This window comes from Dasypus novemcinctus, chromosome 1, assembly GCF_030445035.2.
Source record: "Dasypus novemcinctus isolate mDasNov1 chromosome 1, mDasNov1.1.hap2, whole genome shotgun sequence".
Classification (NCBI taxonomy): Eukaryota; Metazoa; Chordata; class Mammalia; order Cingulata; family Dasypodidae; genus Dasypus; species Dasypus novemcinctus.
This window is the reverse complement of record NC_080673.1, coordinates 32,765,562-32,787,117: the sequence shown is the minus strand read 5'-3', so window position 1 is coordinate 32,787,117 and position 21,556 is coordinate 32,765,562. Positions and strand designations below refer to the sequence as shown.

The 21,556-nt window shown below is 32.3% G+C and overlaps 1 protein-coding gene across 18 annotated transcripts in view; it reads left to right on the top strand.

Moving 5' to 3' along the window:
- RAPGEF2 (Rap guanine nucleotide exchange factor 2) overlaps positions 1-21,556 on the top strand; it is a 276,574-nt gene that overhangs the window by 228,881 nt on the left and 26,137 nt on the right. For all 18 annotated transcript variants that reach the window (XM_058276560.2, XM_058276808.2, XM_058276656.2 and 15 more), the window contains 8 exons: positions 4,958-5,135; positions 10,698-10,834; positions 11,464-11,622; positions 17,434-17,586; positions 18,320-18,484; positions 20,919-21,026; positions 21,123-21,326; positions 21,427-21,535. In XM_058276560.2, coding sequence (XP_058132543.1) covers positions 4,958-5,135; positions 10,698-10,834; positions 11,464-11,622; positions 17,434-17,586; positions 18,320-18,484; positions 20,919-21,026; positions 21,123-21,326; positions 21,427-21,535 — 1,213 coding nt within the window. The remainder of the gene's footprint in view (positions 1-4,957; positions 5,136-10,697; positions 10,835-11,463; positions 11,623-17,433; positions 17,587-18,319; positions 18,485-20,918; positions 21,027-21,122; positions 21,327-21,426; positions 21,536-21,556) is intronic.

Sequence of the window (21,556 nt, the reverse complement as noted above, 5' to 3'; positions counted from 1 at the left end):
AATTAAGATAAATTCCAGGTAAACTAAAGAGTTAACAAACTCTTTATGGTATAATAAATGACCAATTTTAATAAATAATCAATTGAAACAAAGATTTAAAGTCAGAATATAACTCATTTATGAAAATTAATACAAATATTTAGCCCCCAAAGTAAAAATATTGAAAGAATGAGAGTAGGTAATTAATAGAAGAGAAAAATGCAAATGTCTGCATTTAAATAAAATATTTAAAATATTAGTATTTGAGTAGGTGGTTTAAATATGGAACTACTTTGCCTATCTAATTACCACAGATTTTATTTAAAATAAATACATATAGACACTCTTACATACTCCTAGTACAATTGTAACTTCTGAAAAGCAGCCTAACAATTTGCATTAACTTTAAGAAATTGTTCCTCTCTTTTAAACATATATATTTTAAGAAAGCCTACTATATTGAAGTGAAAAAAAATTGAGAGTGCGAAATTAGGAACAAAATAAATTAATTACACACAAACCAGACTTTTAAAAAAAAAAAGATTTATCAGGGATTGAACCCAGGACCTCATGCATGGGAAGCAGGCACTCAGACCCATGAGCTACATCTGCTCCCCACAAACCAGGCTTTTTGATGCAAGCATTATACCTACTGCCAAATACACTTTCATACTTTTGCAGTAATACATTGTTTTATCTGTAGCTCCTACTCATTTCATTGATGCACCTATTTTTTTTTAAAGCATTCAGTATAACTTCCTAGCCTAAAGTTACATCAAAGTCTGTCTTAGACGCTTATTTGGTTTAAATATCTGTTTGAAATTCTACACAAAATTTATTTACATCATGTATTAATCAACCTCTTAAATATGGCAATTTAATAAGTGGAAAGTTATTATTTTTTTTTGGCAAATGATTTTAAAGTGCTTAATGATAAAAACCTATATTTAATTTTTATTTTAGTTAAACTCTTTAAAGTACTTTATGGTATTTAATATTTCCTCAGTTTGTTCATTTTCTTGATATCCTTAAAACATGTGAAATAAACCTATGAACTCTATTTGTAACAATCAAATATATTTGAATAAATCATAGAGCTTTCAGCACTGACCTAAGAATATTACTTTTTTTGAGACTATCACTATTTAAAATATTAATGAGCAAATAAGCCTTTGTTATAGCAAATAAACCTTTGCTATACATGTGAAAGGTAAATTAATTTAGGACAGGAATTATTTGCCTAAATGAAATACACAAGCCTTTCTCCTTCCTCCTGAGACAAAATACAATTAGATACCTTTTAAATATGAAGTGTCTATTATATGTGTCTTTAATTGGAATGAAGTTATTTTAAGATTAGTATTAATCTCAGTTTGAAGTATAGTAGTTTGAAGGAAGCTAGAAATTATCAAGTGTTTCCTTTATGTTGATGCACAAATATGTATTTTCAGACTTTTTTGGCTTTTATTCCTTAGCATAGTATAAACATTTTATTACATTTTAACTGTTTTCTTTATGAAGACAGTCTGTTGAGAAAGCTGGGCACAAAGTACAGAGTATTTACTATTTTGTGTTGGTCAGACCTGGTTTTGAGTCCTGGCACAATTACTGTTTGTTTTATTTTATTTTTTATATTGAGCAATTTATTCAGTTTCTCTGATTGTTTTCCCATCTGTAAAGTAGAGGAAATAATATCATAACTGGCTGCATTGATGTGAAGAATAATTATTATGTATTAGAAGTATCAGATGCAGTGGCAGTCACTCAACAGATGATCACTCTTTTTTATAGTTTTTACTGGGAGTCATTTGGCCAGAATTTAATGAATGATGTTAATCTGAGAGAAATATTTAAGGGGTGGGATATTTAACAGAGTTTGGTTTTTTAGTTAAACGGTGCAAATATAAATCGGGTAGAAGGGTCTCTGCTGGAATGGTGAGAGATAGAAGGTGTGGGGGAGTACTAAAATGAAAAATGTATCTATTTCCTTGAAGAAAAGACTTTTGATCTAGCCTTTAACTGGTTTTCTTTTCCCTTAAGTGATCCATGAGCTGTCCTATGAATGGTGAGAAGATATATCTCCAGTTTTACAAATGATAAAACCAGGGCTCACAGAGGTTTAGTGACTTGGCTTAAGTCACACATTGAATTGTAGAGGTGGGATTTGAACCACTAAACTCTGATTTTGTTTAATTTCTTCATTCAGCAAATATAAATTCAGCAATTGCTAGGTCCTAAGCAATCCTTTCAAGTTTTACCCTTTTCTCTTGTAGACCAGTTTGTATCCATTAGACTTTTATCTTGTTCTTCAGACAGTTGTTAATATTAAATTAGTGGATTCCTGATGTTGTTTAACAAGTTTTATTTAAAATGTTTTATTAAAAGGAATTCTATAGTATTTTATTTAGTTTTATGTTTTATTTTTTATTATTATAATTTTTAGGAGGTACCAGGGAATGAACTTGGACCTCGTATATGTGAAGCAGGTGCTCAACCGTTGAGCTACTCCCATTCCTCAATTCTGTAGTATTTTAAAAAATAAAATGAATGTTTAGTTTAAATGAAAATCATCCCTAAGTTACGGGTATGGTGCATTTTTTGGAAAAGTTTTTCTTAAAGACTGGAATATAGGTAACAACTAAAAAAACTACTGTTTCATGAATGGGTTTAATTTTGGAGAGATGAGTCTAATTCAAATTTGAAAGTCTTTTTGTTCTATTTAAGACAGTATAATTCATTTAAATGGTGATAATGCTTTCTTTGGGATGGTATAATATTTGTTGTTCATCTTTTAGTATATGTTATTTAAAATTAAAGAAAAGTCTTTATTAATATAATACATTATTTTAAAGAAAGTTTTTTGTTTATGTTTCTGTCCCCAATTGTGCCTCTTCTTCACTCTAGGCTAATATTAAAGACTCTGTATTTAGAGAACTGATTATATATTTTAATATAAGGTGACACATAATAATCTTCCATGTTAAATGAAACTGGGGTGAAAATATCATAGCAAGCATTAGCAAATTGTCACTTTTCTAGACTTCAGAAATAAGGTGCTGATAACAGCAATATTGACCTACTTTCTCTGATCACAACCTTGGCATACTATATCATATCAGGGTCTACTTAAAGTTTCAATCTAGAATCTAGAGATAATTCCATGAATTCTGAATTAAATTAGAAGTCGTTTCAGAGCATGCCACAATTTATTCTCTCTGCCTTGGCAGTAATTACTTACTGCTCTCCTGCATTCAGCACCACGCTCAGAATGGTTTTACCCAAGCAAAAGTATAAAGTCCGTTGTTTAAGGAACTTTTGTAGACATTAGGTTTTCTGTTTCAGTTATTTTCTCCTTAGGCTTTTCTTATACTGTCTGTATTTTAGTTTAGGAGATTACACCTAAAGACCTGACAATATGATTAAAACTCATTGCCAGATTTAGAAAATGTTTACACACGCTTTTATTACTTAAAAATGTGGCCTTAAATCTTATTTTCTGTAATATAAGCCAGGGTTTTAGATAGATGAACCTTTGTTCCTAAAAGCATAGTACAATTTATTCTTTAACAATTGACTGAAACTAAATTATAGAATAAGTATAGATCCTTAAGCAACATTCATATGTAAGTAATCTGGTATAAAGAAGCTTATTAGATTGTGGATAAGACTCTTTAGCCAGAATTACTGGACTCTAATCTTGATTCCACAATTTTTCAGCAGTGTGACCTTAAGAAAAAAATTTCTCTGTACCTCAGTGTTCAGAGAATAGTAAATTAATAATGGCACTTAATTCAAAGTATTTCATTAAGGATTAAATGAGTTAATAAATAAAATGCATTTGAGTAGTATCTGACCTAGCATATTGTAAGTAATCAGTGTTAGTTTATTATCAGGCTTAACATTTTGTATTTTTATCTTCCGTTTGTTTTTAAAAATCTTATACCTATTCTTAAAAATAAGGTGCCTATATTTTTGGAAATATTATGGGCTTTGTGTGATTAGAAGTTGGTAAACTTTATGATGCATACATTCCACACATATAATATTTTTATAATAAGATTTTCTGGAGTTTAATATTTTAATTGGAAAGGCACATATTTGTGATGTTCAAGATTGATAGAATTCAATCTTACTGTGTTTAAGTAGTTAGTGATTTCTGGGTATATGATGTCAAATAAGTATATATAATATACTTATATATATATTGTGATGATAATCACAGAAGGCTATAGTGCAATGGAAAGGACAATCTTGAAATTTGTGACTGTTGACTAAGAAAATATTCAAATGCTAGAGCATATCTTGATAACTTGAAATATGATTGGTGATGCAGTCAGCCATGTTGAATGAGAAGAAAGAATGTATCACTTTTAGGCAAGTGACCTCTTATATTGCTTGGCACTTTATAGTTGAGAGTCATCACTGGAATAATCCAACTACTTCTCCATGCTTTGTTTACATATTTATCAAGTCACCTTTGATTTGTGGTTCATTTTTCCATGAGGACCATATAATAGCGTAGACAAGGCTCAGTTTTCTTGGGATTAATAAATTCATACTTCTTTGGAGAAGAAATTGCTCAGAATTAATAAATTATTACCCTTAAGGTCTTATCTTAAGCCTTTCTCTTTTTAAATTGGGGTGTAAACATTTATCCTTTCTTTATTCTGTGTTTCAAATGCCATTTGATAACTCAGATAAGAATTCAGATTTATTGAGATAAAATCATTAAGCCTGACTAAAAATGTAATAGGAAATAAAGTCACTTGTATTTTATTGAAAGAATTCTCTTACATAGTGCCTGGCACATAAATATTTATTGGATATTGAATATGTCTAACCTATTTACAAAAAAATAAATGGTAACAAAAAGTTAATATTTCTAACTATACTTCTTCATATCCTTTTTGAGCCTAAAATATTGATTTACTTTAAAACACTTTTAAAGTTTTCTTTTTTGGGGGAATTCTCTCTTAAGGCCACAGAAAGTGAGGCTGGTGATATGGACCTGAGTGGGTTACCAGAAACGGCAGTGGATTCCGAGGATGATGATGATGAAGAAGACATTGAGAGGGCATCAGATCCTCTAATGAGCAGGGACATTGTGAGAGACTGCCTGGAGAAGGACCCAATCGACAGGACAGATGATGATATTGGTAAGTTTGGATCAGAAAATGATTCTAAGAGCAATTAAAACTATTTATAGATATTGTCTGGTACAATGGAGCCCAGACTTATAGGCTTTAAAAAGTCATTTAATTAATTGTCTTTCTATAAACATTAGCATTTGTTTAAACATGTTTGAAAAGTCAGTTTTACTCCGTCAATAACTTCAAAGTCAACAAATAATACTGTAAGTGAAACTCCCTAGTATTAATAAAATCTTCCACATAACCCCTTTCTTTAGCTAGTTTATGACAAAAGTATTTTAATATTACTAGTATTGTGAGCACCATTCCTATTAGGCTCTTGTTTCTGAAACTGCAGATTAGTCAGGTGGCAGTTGGTAGAGTTATCATGTAAATGAACTTGCTCCTACTCTGGTTGCATTTGAAGATGAGACTGTGGGGTTTAAGACTTTCTTTAGTGCACCCTGACATTAAAAATTTAAGTGGCTCTGTACCTGCTTTCCCCTTCCTTAAGCGTCCCTTCTCCCACCTTTCCTATCAGAGCATGAATTGATAGATAATAATAATGGGTTTGAGTTTAAATATATATGCCTCTCAGGGTCTGGAGATTTCCTTTGAGGTATTAGGAGTGAGAGCAACTTCTTTCGAGAGTCATCATCTGGCCACAGTGTCAGGAACCTGTGACCATCCTTTCCTGAACCCGGGCTTTCTGTTCTGTTACTTCTGCAGTGCTTTCTGGGCCAATATGTATTAGGGAAAAACTCATGGAACTGAGGCTATTGGAATTAGATATAGAATGGTGTGGGTATAAGTATGTGAGAGAGGTTTTTTTGGCATGTGTTTGAAGGAGTCAAAACTTTTACCACTTAAGCTACATAAATATGCTAGGAAATTAAAGAAGAAAAACCAAAAACCTGGATTAGATATTTAAAATTTATTTGAAGTTGTTTAAAGGAATTGCTTACTATTTATAGATAAATACATGATGGTAACCAGTCATTTGTTCACCTAATATGATTGAGCATCTTCTATGTACTGAACATTTTTAAAAAAGAGTCCACACCTGAATGAAGTGAGAAAAGGGAGCCCCCTCTCTCTATGGTCCTTTCCAGATATTGAACCCCTAGGTTTTTGCTGGGGTGAAGGATTTAACTGCTTTTCAAAAACCCATCATTGATTTCTCCTTATTTCACCCCATTTTCTCCTTCATCTCCTCCCCGCTCACACCTCGCCAGCCCATGCCATTCCAAAGTCATCTATTGCTAGTAGTTCATAATTCTTTTGATAGTTCTGCAGCCTAAATCTGGAGTAGTTCTCCATTTTCACCTGGAATGCTTAAGGTTTCATTTTTCTGTGCCTGATATGACATGTTCATCTGATTTCCAACCTCCAAATTTATGTTTCACTCTCCTGTTCTCTCTCCTTGCTGACTTAAAAAACCATTCCTTCACTGTAGTATTAAAGAGGGAATGGTATTGGAAGTTTGTTCAATTTGCCATCTTAATTGAGAATCCTTACTTTAGATTTTTGTTTTTAATTAGATTGAATATGGCTTATGAATAAATGATTTGGATGTTGTCCTTTTGTAATCAAGTGGGTCTTCTCTTTTTGAATCTTTATTTTAGATTAGTTATGGAAGAAAATATTATTAGAATATATGTAGCATATCTGCATTCCTCGAAATGTATGAATTTAGCTTCATATCTAAGAATCTAAGGATCTGTACTGATTCCTACAAATAAATGCAAAGCTGTCTGTATTCTTTTTAATGTACTTATTGATACAGCCTCCACAGTGAATGGGATTTATTACTCAGATACAAATCATTTGCAACTAGTGATGATTCTGATGCTTGCTATTACCAAATACACATTTTTTAAAAAGTAATAAACCTTTAATATTAAAGATAAGGTATAATGAGTGTTGTTTGGTCTGTACAATATCTTGAAAGATTTTTTATTCTACTTAGCCTGAAAATAAAACCAAGCATAAGAACTCTTTAATTCTTTTGTCATTAGTCTTGTTAAATCTAACTCATCTTCCAGTTCTTAGCTTAACCAGACACCTCCTTTTATCTGAACTATGAACATCTCTCTGATGTTTTCTTAGATACTTCTCTTCCTACCTAACTTCCTCTCCCTCTACAAAATATGGGGGGTGAGGGGATTGTGTGGGTATCTGGGTGTGTTTTAAGTTGAAACAAATGAAAATGGAAATATTTGATCATTTATATAAAAATATTTCTCTTTAAGTTTCCATAGATTCTTGAGTATACTTTTGTTTCAGTTCTTTGAAGGGAGGTACTTTATCATACTCATATTTGTTCTCCAACTCATAATTTTGTTACGTACTCAATTCTTGAATGATTATGAATTTTATTTATTCTTTTGAAACCTGGAAGCATTAAGGTAGAGAATTACTTTGATCCCTTTCAATGAATTACTTTTCTCGTCCCCTTCTTGTATCACCAAAAACCCCACAAATTAAAAAAAATAAGAAAATACCTAATAGTTCTAATATAAAACTGAACCAAAGCAAACCAAGCTAAGCTGATTTCGTGAAATAACTTCGACTTCTGATATCTGTAAACTGGTACTTTGACATTTCGTTGTGTCACATTGACTAGAAAAAATAGTAAAAACAGTTGTATTTTTCATAAACAGGAATATTTCTTTCCCAGCAAAGTAAGATAGGTCATAAAAGCCAAAATTGTAATGGATGAGTGTATAACTCTAATAGATTCTCCCAAGAACTACAGAAGAAAGTAGTTCTGCTCTCCCATCTGTGGCCTCTTCTTTCCATATGCCCTAGGAACTGTCCTGTTAACCATCCCAAGCTGTTAATTCTTAGCTACCCTAATCCTCATAACTTTCAATGGGCCCTGTGGCATTTTCAGAGTTTATTTTGAACCCCCTATAGCCAAATACTTCTATTTTATATTTACTGCCTAGGATTGATACTAGGGAAGGTTTGTTGTTGTTGTTGTTTTTCAGTTTTTTGATTGTCCCAATCTTATAATGTTATAAATAATAGGATGGAAGTTATCTCAAAACCAATGATTCCAGTGTTGAATCCTTGAGAGTCTTAAAGTTCTGCAATGCTTTCTGGATAAACATTGATTTATTTTTAGTTTTTCAACTGAACCTGGAGAACCGGGTATAAATACTATTGTTAAGTCTTCTCTCTCTCCTTTACTCTTTATCCTTATTATATATGATGCACAGATTTTTTCTGTTGTGCCACCTCAGCTCCCTTTCTGTTCTCTTGTATTTGTTGAATGAAAATCACTGCTCACATATCACAAATTTTTTTCGTGATCCACTTATGAAATGGGAATCTGCCCCCAAAAGCAAGAAGAATGATCATGCAAGGCATCTTTAAAGTTATTATAACAAATATTAATGAAGATATTTTCTGTCCCCTTCATGTTGTCTGATCATACATGTGGTAATTATTTATCATCTATTATCTTCTAAGCATATATTATATTAAATTCAAAATGTTTCTGACAAACGATTTTTTGGGTCTTATGTTTTTCTTAAGGCCATGAGTCTTGGTTTATCCAGGAGAATTTAGCTATTATGAGGGAGTGAAAAAAGTAAAATGTATGGTCTGTAAAATATGTAATGGCAGGGGTGGTTGGAGGATGGCTAAAGGAAGCAGAGACTAGAAGCAGCAGAACTGTCCCTAATGCAGAGAAGCACAATTTGATCATTTTCTTTAGGCTTTACATAAGAAGGTCAATACATTTGTAAAAGCATGATTCTTACCTTCCGTATGTCAAAGACATGGTTCATTTCTAGCAGTGATATTCAAAATTGCTCAACTGCAGTCCGCAGGAATAAATATATTTTATAGCATAGCACAAACACATCTACTCTTTCTAGGAACAAAAGTTTCACTAAGCACCGTGCTTTGATATATTATCTCCTTTTTATTTTCAATACTGCTTACAACAGTAAACTGATTTCCTGGCACACCATTCTGGAGCAGCTTGAAGGACCCCTTCTGATGTCCAGAGTCCCTGGATCATACCACATAGCTCTGGTATTCTGATTCCCAAAGGCACCCTGGGTAATGAAAAGTCTCAAACTGAATGGATGATGTAGAATCTAATCATTTAGGACAGTGCCTCCCTGGACCAGGGAAAACCACCCTGTCTTCTCTGGAAATTTAATGGAAAATGAATATTTTTTCACAGAATATATTTTTCAGTTATACCTTGTTTTGGCAGCTAACAAAATATATCCAAAATATAAAGCTAGCCACTAAATCTTAACAGATAAAATGAATGTATATAGGGACAGTTTGATTGTATGGAGACAAGAAAAAAATATTAGAGTTTTTATTTAGCTGAGGGCTTGAATGATAGCAACATAAGAATAATGACAATAGTAGCAGTATTTACTCTGTGCTAAGGACTTTATAATCTTTATTGCATTTAATCTTCATGGCTGTCCCATGAGGAGTAATAGGTATTCTGTTATTCTCTTACAAATGAGAAAACCATGCCTTAAGGAAATTAATCTACTTGCCCAAAGTAATATAAGTAGTGAATATGCAAATATTGTTTGACATACAACCCATGCTCTTTACCACTTAACCCTGCTGTCCAGCGTACTCTTTAGAGGCAGACAGTCCTGAATCATACCACTGCTCTCTCCTAATTTTGTATGTCAATAAGCTTCAGTTTCTTTTCTGTGAAATGAAAAGAAAATATGTTCCCCTTGGAGGTCATGCTGAAGAGTAAATAAAGAACTCAGGTAATCAATAATAGCTACCTAATTATAGAGAAAATTAAAAATAGAGAACCGCAGGCCTCGAAGCTAGAACTCTCCCAAAGTCATCTCTGGAGCACAAAACTTTAATTTTCGCCAAGTTTAATTTATCTATTTTTCTTTTGTTGCTCATATTTTGGGTATTGAATCTCCTAAGAATCCATTGCCAAATCCAAGGTCAGGAAAATTTACTCCTGTGTTGTCTTCTAAGAATTTTTATAGTCTTAGCTCTTAGATGTAGGTCGTTGATCCATTTTGAGTTACTTTTTATATTTAGTGTGAGTTTAGGAGTCCAAATTCAGTATTTTGAAGATTTATTTTGTCTTATTTTTGGTCTTCAGTTGCATTTAGCTTATGTTGTATATTGCTTCATTGAATAATTTTTATAGATTGGTCTGATCCATAGAATATATCCATGGGATTCCAAATTCAGGAAATTTTGAAAAGAAGGTAGTTATTTCTACCCCCAAAAGTAATGGAATGGACCTACTGATTTTTTAGAGAATTCTCAGAGCTTAGGGCTCTATTTTCTTAATTTCAGCCCTTGAAATTCTCCATTTGAAATTTAGTAATTCCTCCATTGTTATTGGAATTTGAGTTTAAATGTATGTTATTGCTTCTCAATCAACAAAGAAATGTCAGTATTTTCACAACAATAGAATTCTTTTTGTACCTGTAAGAAATTCAACTTGTACTAAAGATATATTAAAAAAGCAGAATTGTGTAGGACACTTAAAAAGAAAGAACTCTAGAGCATTCTTGATTTTAATAAAAGTTGTAGTTCTGACAATAACTATTTTTTGCTTTACAGAACAACTCTTGGAATTTATGCATCAGTTGCCTGCTTTTGCCAATATGACAATGTCAGTGAGACGAGAACTCTGTGCTGTGATGGTATTTGCAGTGGTGGAAAGAGCAGGGACCATAGTGTTAAATGATGGTGAAGAGGTTAGTAAATATTTTTACCGCTTAAAAAGTTTATGTTTGAAAATCTGCCAATACAACAAATAAACAAAAACCCAATTCTGATTTCTTCCTTTAAAAACACCAGCATCAGTAACTATTAAATAATTATGACATGTTTGTTATGCCAAGGTATTCCAAGTGCACATGGTTTCCATTAAGTGTTATAGTATTTCAAAGGATATTGATATATATTTAATCTATGAACTTTTGAATTTTTGTGACATGTTGGTAAATATAGTTGGTAAATATAGTTCCTTTTATCACAAATGATGAGATTATTTGTGAAGCAGTGGTGATCATTTTATCTTCTTCATATGTGTTTTGGGAAATAAAAGAAATTTCCTGTTGGGTCATTTTAGAGAAGAAAATTCAAAGTCAAATTTAAAGGGCAGAATGATGTAACTGTGTTAGGCATATGAAAATATGTATGAAATGGGACTGTGTATTATTTCTCATTTTGTGAACTTGGTAAGCAGTGAACACTACTTGAATGGTTTGTTCCATCTTTAAACTGGAAGACCTGCTAAATCATTTTTAGGGACCCTTCTGGTGCTACAGTTGTATGATCATGATGTTATTTTCTGCTTTGTCGTCTTTCTTTTTTGGATTAGCTGGACTCCTGGTCAGTGATTCTCAATGGTTCTGTGGAAGTGACTTATCCAGACGGAAAAGCAGAGATATTGTGCATGGGAAACAGTTTTGGTGTCTCTCCTACTATGGACAAAGAATACATGAAAGGAGTCATGAGAACAAAGGTGGATGACTGCCAGGTATAGAATATCATTAAAAATTAATATTTTATTCTTAATAAAGAACCTAATGCAGTTCGGTAAGATTTTCCTACCTACGTAAATAGGTCATCTTTTACATTTTTAAATAAGATTTTAAAATAAAACTATTACTTTTAGTGTTCTCAGGCCCCCAGAAATTAAAAATAAATATCCTTTCAAATTATTTGAACTCCACAAAACTGTGTTCCATAAATGAATATGGTTTTTAAAATTTTCCATCAATAAAACTTAATAATCTAGTCACCAAAAACATGGAAGTAACATAAACATTGAGAAAAGAAATTGTAGGTAGACTAATAAAGATGATATGGTAAAGTTGCATAATGTTTTTACTCATTTTAATAAAGGATTTAAGGCAATGTCTTGATATTAGAAGAGTTGTGGAAATTAATCATAGTATACAACAGTAGGAAGACTTGCTAGTAAAAAAATATAATTGCTAATAAAAAGAAAAATACATGGTAGCAAAAGAAAAATAATATCCGTATTGATAGTATGTTATATTCATTAATATTTAAAAGTATTTAATAGTGAAAATGCTTGAGACCAAATATTAAATTTAATTAGCTGGTACCTCCATATTAGTGAAAAGTAAATTCAAGATACTTTTGTTATTCTTAATTTGTTATTATAATTTGTTTCATCTTAAAAAATTAGTCTTTGAAGGATGAAATATTTTAATATAAATAAGCCAAAAGACTTGACTAAATTAATATTTAATGTTTGTTGTATTAGTCTTCCTTTGAAAAATACCTGAATATAGTTTATTCTAAAAAGATATAAATGCATTTTTATAGTGTCTGATTAACGTAAAATGGAGTCAGTTATTTACATTTTCATTTTAAGCATTTTACTTACTAAAAGGAAAATGACTATGGATATAAATAAAATCATATTATCTAGAGAATCCAAATAATTTTGGTAGATGATTCCTTTAGTGAACACCATAGAGAAGACATTGGCTACGAATTCATTATTTAAATATGTAATGCCAGAAAGAGATTCCTAATAAATTCATCTCTTCAATCACTTGGTATAATAGAGGAAAACAAAATGTTAGATAAAGCCCAAAGTCATTATTTGGCCTGTGAATGTGCATTTTAAAAGGGTTATACATGATTCTTCAGCTCTGGAATTGTATTCCAAAAAAGTAAGAAAGCCAGACTGAGTTCAAAACAAGATGAAAGGTGATGGTTTCTCCATCCTACTGCCTCCTGTCAGTTCCTCCCTGAACCTCTTCTACATGTTGGAATTGCCAGAATTTTTAAATAGGACTCTCTGTCCTTAAGAGGCAAGTAAAAGTTTTGTTTGTTTTTTTCTGAGAACCAGGAATTATAATACATCTCTTAATTGGTCAAACCCCTTCTGTTAGAAAGTGCATTATCATGGGACTAGAATGATGTAAGAGGCAAAGAAGTTTTTCAGAATAACTGACAAAAATATTATGATGTGAGTAAATACTACTAAGTACTTAAGTAATGTAAATGTACCAGTTAACGTTATTCATTTATCTGAGAGTCCTGGAAAAGGAGAAGGAGGTGAGGATTATATTAGGGAAGAGAGTTTAATTTATTTTTAGTATGAGGAAAGAATGGGAAACCCAGAGTGAAAACAATGTAGTCTTCAGAAGAAAACTGATTGATACATAAATTCCTTCGCTCCTAATATATGGTTCCTAGGATGCAAAGGTCAAGAGTGAGGGACCTGCTAGAAAAAAAGGTCTCTTCCTCTTTACTCCAATCTACTGTAAAAGAAATATGCTAAATCAGGGCTTTCAGAAATAACTCCTATTGGCTCCACTTACCCATCTGCTGAGGCCTGAAAGTCCCTTAATAGTAGAAAAGGGATGGAAAATGAATTTCGGTGTTAGAATGCAAATGCCTGTTAGGAACAACATTTTAGTGTATTTCTTTTAAAATGTAATATATCGATCAGAAAGTACAAATGACAGCTCAACCTCTTGTTAGAAGTAGACACTGAGAATCCTATTTTCGTTCATCCCTAACATTCTATTTCTCACATTGGAGGGAATAAAGAGCTGAATGAAATGAAGAAAATGGTGATATCTTTACCAAGAACCAACTCTGTCTAGGATTAGCCCTTATTAGCTTATATTACAGTTGGCTCCAAAAATAAATATTGTGTAATATTGTATTTAATTGAGCTCATGTTAAGCCTAAGGATACAGTAGCGAGTGGATAAACTTCAGCATTTATTTCTGTTTAGTTGGATCTTATCATCTTCTCAGGATTGTGTTTTGTTCTGGCTACTTTATGGCTACTTTTCCAGTCCTTTCTCTGCTGTGTCCTTATTCTCCTGTCATTTGAAGGGCAAAGTTCAAAGCCAAGTATAGACATCCTGTGGTACCAGGCAATTGGTAATGGTTTTCCATTCCCCATATATACCTCTTTCTTTTCTTTTCTCCTTCTCCTGTCCCTTCTTTCCTTTCCTCTTCCTCCACCCACCCTCCCCCTTTATTCCACTCCCTTTTTTCCCTTCTCCACTGCCTGTGTCTTAGGCCTGCCCTACACCCTTCAATGGGAAATGAACACTTGGATACCTATGTGAACAATTAGGTATGAATTTCCCTTATAAACTGCAAACTACCAGGTTAAATAGACCTGACCTCTTATGGTAAGTCTGTGTTAGACTTACCTTTTCCTGGGACCATGGGAGCTAATGATACATTGATTTTAAGAAGTAGTTTTAGAGGAGAAAAAAAATTGCCATAGATAAACGATAAGTTGTACTATATGTTGATTGAAGTTTTATTATGCTTCATTCTTTTGTCTATTTTTCTACTGAAATATAAATTATGGTATCATTTGCACCCTCAAATCCTGTGACATAAACTGCCATTGGCTTTTCATAAAAAGATATTGTTTTTAAAAATTTTATATCAGAGTGTCTAGATCTTATAATACTTGCATATGTTAACACATATCTGAAAATATAAAACTTCACTAAAACAATTATTCACTTAATTTACAAATTTTTGACTGGTTTCATACCAGTTAAAATTAATTATATTTTATATGAATTCCATGTTAGGTTAATCAGTTAGTTAAAGCAAAAGGTAATCTACTTAAAAGCAAAAGTTGGTTGCATAGGAAACATAATTGTACATTTGGCTTAACAGAAAAAAAAAATGTCTTAAAGAAAAAATTAACCTGCTAATAAAAAAAGATCGGTAATTGTTTTCAACTGAAATTTATTTCTTTGTAGATTTTAGAAAATCAGTTTGGCTTTTAAAAAAATGGTATTTCAGTTTCCTACAGCAAAAAAATGCCAGAGTTTCTATATAGACCCTAAGAATTTCAAATGACATTTATTCTAATTTTCTTAAATCCTTAGTCAAGAAGTTTAATTTAGTATATTTTTCTTTTAGGATTTTCTTTCATATAATCTACTTATTTCTTTTAATTTAGGGTTGTGGTTCCTTTTTTAGAAGAAAAATGATGATTTAATTATGTTCTCTCACTGAATATAAGGAAGTATACCTAAAATTATTTGGAAATGAAATCTTTTTAAAACTGTAGTTTTGCATACATATTTGGGGAATTTTGTTGCACTGTAAAATTTTTAAAATATATATATATTCTTGAGACAGAATAGCAGATCATATATTTAAAAGAATATCTCTACCTGTAGTCTGTATTATGGAAATGAGTTGGATTTTTAGGTATTTTTTAAAATTTTAATTAAACCATACATAATTGCATATTTTTTAAAAAGGCTCTGTCTTGAATTATCAACTTTTTGCTTCTAAACTCTTAATAGAAAACTTTATGAGGCTATTTCAACAAACTCAGTGGGAGAAACTTAATATTGCTTATATGTTGCTTCTCAATTGTGACTTGTTGATAATTCCTTAAAGAAACCATTGATTATGCAGAAAGTATGGAAAATATAGAAAAGTATTTGAAATATAATGAGTTACTTGTGATTTGCATTGTTCAGAAATTATTGATATTGTGGCATATTTCCCTCAAAAATAACTATTGATATTTTGACATATTTCCTAATATGACTGTAAAATTTTGTTTAGCCAGAATATCTAATTAGGAGTCATTAGGCAAATTATTATTCTGTTGGTACAACTGTTTCCTCATCTGTACAATGGGGATAATATAGTACCTTCCTCAGGGTGATTAAGAGAATAAATGGAGAAAGTTCTTATAAGGTTACTGCAATATGGTGATGATGATAGTGGTGATAATATCACTATAATTATTATTACAATATTTGGCTTTTGTATCTTTAAAAAAATTTTAATGTAATATCATGAATATTAAGCCAGAACTATAAATGTAGTTTTAAAAAAATGATTTTGAATGGTTGTAACCCCTTTTATCTTATACATACTATAATTTAAAAATCCCTGTAGCTTTTCATGTTTTTGACATTAAAGGAGAAAAAGAGTTCTTCATACCTTGTTCATTCCCAAATGAGTTCTTAAATCAAAATAAGTTTTTTAAAATTCAAAGAAGACAGTGCTTTTTATTTGTTTAAGAATCTATTCTTCTCTCCACACTGGCCTCTGGTTAATTTGTATACATAAGCAACTTTTATATGGTAATTCTTATTAACTTTCTTTAAAATTATGTGTGTGTGTTTGTGTATGCACATGAGAGAGAGAGAGATTCATATTAATGGCAACTATTTCTTTAAGAGCAAGGATTTCTTCTTGATACTAGTTACAAGGAATAATGGTTCAAGCTGTATCAAGTTATGTAGCTTGCCTTGAAACCTTTGAACAGACTTCTTAAAATGGTTTCTTACCAACTAAATTAGCAAGTTTATATAAGGCCCACTCCATGGGTATCTTTCAGTTTCAATGTCTTTCATTAAAATCATTCTTACATATTTTCTATTTGTTGCTTTTAAAATCTTTGGAGTTTTAAAAATCTGTATGGTAATTGTTCTTTTTATCTACCTCCTAGGATTTTGCTATCCCCATCCAGTAGTTTTTAACTATCACAGAAGAGGCATTAAAAAAAAAAATTTCTGATTTTATCTTATTTAAAAAATTTTTAGGATTTTGAATATAAAATGCATCTAAATATTACAAAAATAAAACTTAACTTTACCAAGGAAAAAAATTGACATTAAAAAGTAGATAAGTCTGATTACTTATGGTTAATAGTACACACATAAGAATGTTCTTCTTATGAACTAAAACAAATGTATTACAAGGTGGTAAGAATATGATGATGCATGGGAAAAACACAGTTAATGTAACTTATGGACTAAAGTTAACAGCAGTATTGTAATCTTGCAGCAGTGTCAAAGAAGGTACTATATCAATACTAACAGTCAATAATAGGGGGGTTGGAGATTTTTTTCTTTTGGACTAAGGAAAACATTAACACATTTACTGAGGTTGATGACTGCATAACTCTGTGAAGAATATGAGCGCCACTGAGTTTACACTTTGGATAGATTGTACCAGTGTTGGGAATGTATAACACAATTTACCATGTGGTGGAAGATGGACTGTGATTAACAGTACAAATATGGGAGTGTTCTCTCATGAACTGCAATGTACGGTACTAGTATATGGTGTTAAAAATGGGTGGGGGCTATGGAAAAAATATACCAAATGTAAGCTATAGACCATAAAACAAAAGTAGAGAAGTCTGATTAAGGTTCATTACTATACTCATTAGAAAGTATGAGATAGACTTGGAAAAATGTCATTGTTAAATAATTAAAACGCTAAATGATTAGTACTGCTAGGTCTTTTGCAAGGCACTTGACCATTGACATGTGACTTACGCTTTATTCTAGTTTGTCTGCATAGCCCAGCAAGATTACTGCCGTATTCTCAACCAAGTAGAAAAGAACATGCAAAAAGTTGAGGAGGAGGGAGAGATTGTTATGGTGAAAGAACACCGAGAACTTGATCGCACTGGAACAAGAAAGGGACACATTGTCATCAAGGTAAAACAGTCTTCCCCACCTCCCTCCGAGGGAAGGACATTTTTTTTGTAGTGTGTTTCTGACAATTTAGAATTTTAACTTCTTGGCACAATCAAAATTCTTTATTAATGTGGGTTTTTTTCCTTTCTATCATTTTTCTTTTTTTTTTTTTAAGAAGTTAGCATTTGTAAAAATTTTTCGTATTTCTTGTTTTTTTTTTACACATTCTTTTTTTTTTTTTTTTTTAAAGATTTATTTATTTATTTAATTCCCCCCCCCCCCCCCTCCCCTGGTTGTCTGTTCTTGGTGTCTATTTGCTGCGTCTTGTTTCTTTGTCCGCTACTGTTGTCGTCAGTGGCACGAGAAGTGTGGGCGGCACCATTCCTGGGCAGGCTGCTCTTTCTTTTCACGCTGGGCGGCTTTCCTCACGGGCGCACTCCTTGCACGTGGGGCTCCCCCACGCGGGGGACACCCTTGCGTGGCAGGGCACTCCTTGCACGCATCAGCACTGCGCATGGCCAGCTCCACACGGGTCAAGGAGGCTCGGGGTTTGAACCACGGACCTCCCATATGGTAGACGGACGCCCTAACCACTGGGCCAAAGTCCGTTTCCCCGTATTTCTTGTTGAATAGTAGTTTTATTATTATCCTGTTAGTATTACTACCTGGTTGACTTTACATCAGAGGTTTGAAATCAAGGTACCATGTAAATCTTATTTATGTGTGGTAATGATTAGACCTATGTTTGTTACAGGGCACTTCAGAAAGGTTGACAATGCATTTAGTGGAAGAGCATTCGGTGGTGGATCCGACGTTCATAGAAGACTTCCTGTTGACCTATAGGACTTTTCTTTCTAGCCCGATGGAAGTGGGCAAAAAGTTATTGGAGTGGTTTAATGACCCGAGCCTCAGGGATAAGGTTGGAAAATATATTATATTTTGAGACTTAAACATGAAAATTAAGAATGAAACTGAAATGTAATCTATGCATATATTTGTCACACAAGTTATATTCAGATTGAGTTAATGGAATAGTTAATATTTAGGAGTGTCCTTTAAGCAAACAACAAAAAATATGAATAGTAATTCTTGTTATAGATTTCTAAGCTAAGCTCTGGAATTTTTTTTTTTTTAATGCAATAAATTGAACACCAAATATTTAAACCTTAGTTCTTTTATAATGTATTGAAATGCAACCCCAGACATCAGGGTGTCATGGGAATCTGCATTTCCTAATTTTGCAGGTGGTAAGTGCGTGCTAGACATGTGACAGACTTGGAAGAGACAGGATAGGAAATTCCAGAATATGAAACTACAAGTGAAAAGCCCCAATCTTGTGCTGGTCCTGAAACTTATTAGCTTAGAGAAATCATTTGGACAGTAAGGCTTTTCATTTCATTTTCTGAGAGGTATAAGCCCAGAAGATCTCACATGGGTTCCTTAGTCATATAAATTTGGTTTGAATATCCCCTCTGCCATTTAACTTGTGTGTCACTAGACCTTTCTGAGACTGCTTGTTTACTTATAAAATGAATAACGAACATCCTCTCGGTTTGTTGTAAAGATGATATAACAGAAATAAGTTCTTTATCGAGTACCTGGTTCATAGTAAATAGTTAACACATGTTTTAGTTTGCTAAAGCCTGCCAATGCAATATACCAGAAATGGTTGCCTTTGACAATGGGAATTTATTATGGTAAAAGCTTGCAGTTCTGAGGCTGTGAGAATTCCAAATCAAGGCACCGGCAGAGATGCTGTTTCAGTGAAGGTCGGCTACTGGCGATCCTGGACTCCTGCCATGTGGTGAAGCCCAGTGGTGGCTCTGCCAGGCCCTGCCTTCTCCAGGCTCACTTTCTCCCTGAGCTCAATTGTGGGTGATCAGGCACATGGCAGGGCCTAATGGCTGCATTGGTTTATCTCTTCTGGCTTGGCTTCTCTTTTTCTCTGTGGCATTTTTCCTGTGTATGCAACTTTATTCCTCTATTTATAAAGGACTCCAATAAGAGGATCAAGACCCACCCTGCGTCACAACCTACGGAAGCAATCTAATCAAATGATGCTTAGCTGATATAATCTAATCAAAGGTTCATGATAGGTTCAATGTAAGAACATAATTTTCTGGAGTTTACATAAGAGACTAAAATCATCAGCACATATATTAAATGTTATTTTTGTTGTTCATTGTTAGTATTCATTTATGATCCCTGGGTCTTCTTTTTGTCATCTATAGAATGACTAGGTGGCTTTTAAGTTGTCTTCTCAGCTGCAAAATTCTAATTTTATGAAAAAGTCTGATGTTAAATATAATTTTAAGGGAGATGATGCTCTTATGGGTTTCCTAAATTTGAAAATTGGACTAAAATGATAATTAAATGGCAAATCATTCAAAGTTAAGATGTAACTTTCAATGTTTAGATTGTATATTGTGATTATAAAGATTAACTATATAACATCACTTCTGTTTAATACTAGATTAGCGTTCTTAATTTTCTCACTTTGATGAAGAGGGTTAATGTTTGAAAATTTCTTTCATTTTATTCAGAATTTAGAAAACAATTCTAGTGTGTGTCTGTAAAATAAGACAAGAATTTTCATATTTAAAGTTGAAATTAATGAATCTCATTCAGTAACATTTTTATTGGGAACTTCATATATGCCAGGCATAGTTATAGATGCACTTAGAATGTGATAAAGTTGTTGTCCTCAGGGAACTTAAAGTCTAATAAAAATTACATAGTCCTCTCTGGGTAAATAAACATTATTCCATCACCATGAGTCTGTATAGTGATGTAGGGCTGTATATGAAAACATTACAAGAAAAGGCTCCTCATTTCTCCTGAAGGAAATATAGGTGTTAACAATTTCCTGAATCTTAACATAAGCAAATAACATTTATCTACTGTCCCACCTATCTCCTTTCTTTTCCAACCCGGTCCCTTGCAAGTCTCTCTAAGCTTCATACTGTTTATTCCCTTTGTCTATTCTGCCCCTCTACCTTTACTTTTTAGTTTCTATCTTCCTTGACTTGAATTAATCTATTTTGGTTTTAAGATAACTTTGCTTTTACTTTGACCTATTTCAAATACATTTTGTAAGTTAACAAAATGTAAATTAATACCATCCTTCACAGATAACAAAACTCTTGGCAAAAACACATAAAGGTCTGTATTCAAAATATATTTTTTCAAAAGCCATTTTTATATGAATAAAATTTTGCTCAAGTTTTTTTTTTTTGGTTTATTTTTTTGTTCAGTATTATTAGGTAAATTGTTAATGATTTTTGAAGCAATTTTAATCTCATATATGTTGCACCTTCTTAAAAGAAAACTTAATGAAAATAATTGATTTTCAGGTTACACGGGTAGTATTATTGTGGGTGAATAATCACTTCAATGACTTTGAAGGAGATCCTGCAATGACTCGATTTCTAGAAGAATTTGAAAATAATCTGGAAAGAGAGGTAATATCTGTGGGTTTTAAAAAAGCAAAATCAACTTTATGTTCATTTTAATGAGCCTGTCTTTGAATTGACATCAACTCTTTCTAAACTTTATAGAAAATGGGTGGACATCTAAGGCTGTTAAATATTGCATGTGCAGCCAAAGCAAAAAGGAGATTGATGACATTAACAAAACCATCCCGAGAAGCCCCTTTGCCTTTCATCTTACTTGGAGGCTCAGAGAAGGGATTTGGAATCTTTGTGGACAGTGTAGATTCAGGTAGCAAAGCAACTGAAGCAGGCCTGAAACGTGGGGATCAGGTATGATATTTCTAAATCCAGATTTAAATGTGAATACTGGTGTCATTTTGTGCTTAAGTCAAACATGATACTGAAACTAGTTTTATCATTTTAATTTTAGATATTAGAAGTAAATGGTCAAAACTTTGAAAATATTCAGCTGTCAAAAGCCATGGAAATTCTTAGAAATAATACACATTTATCTATCACTGTGAAAACAAATTTATTTGGTAAGTAATTTTGTATTTTTA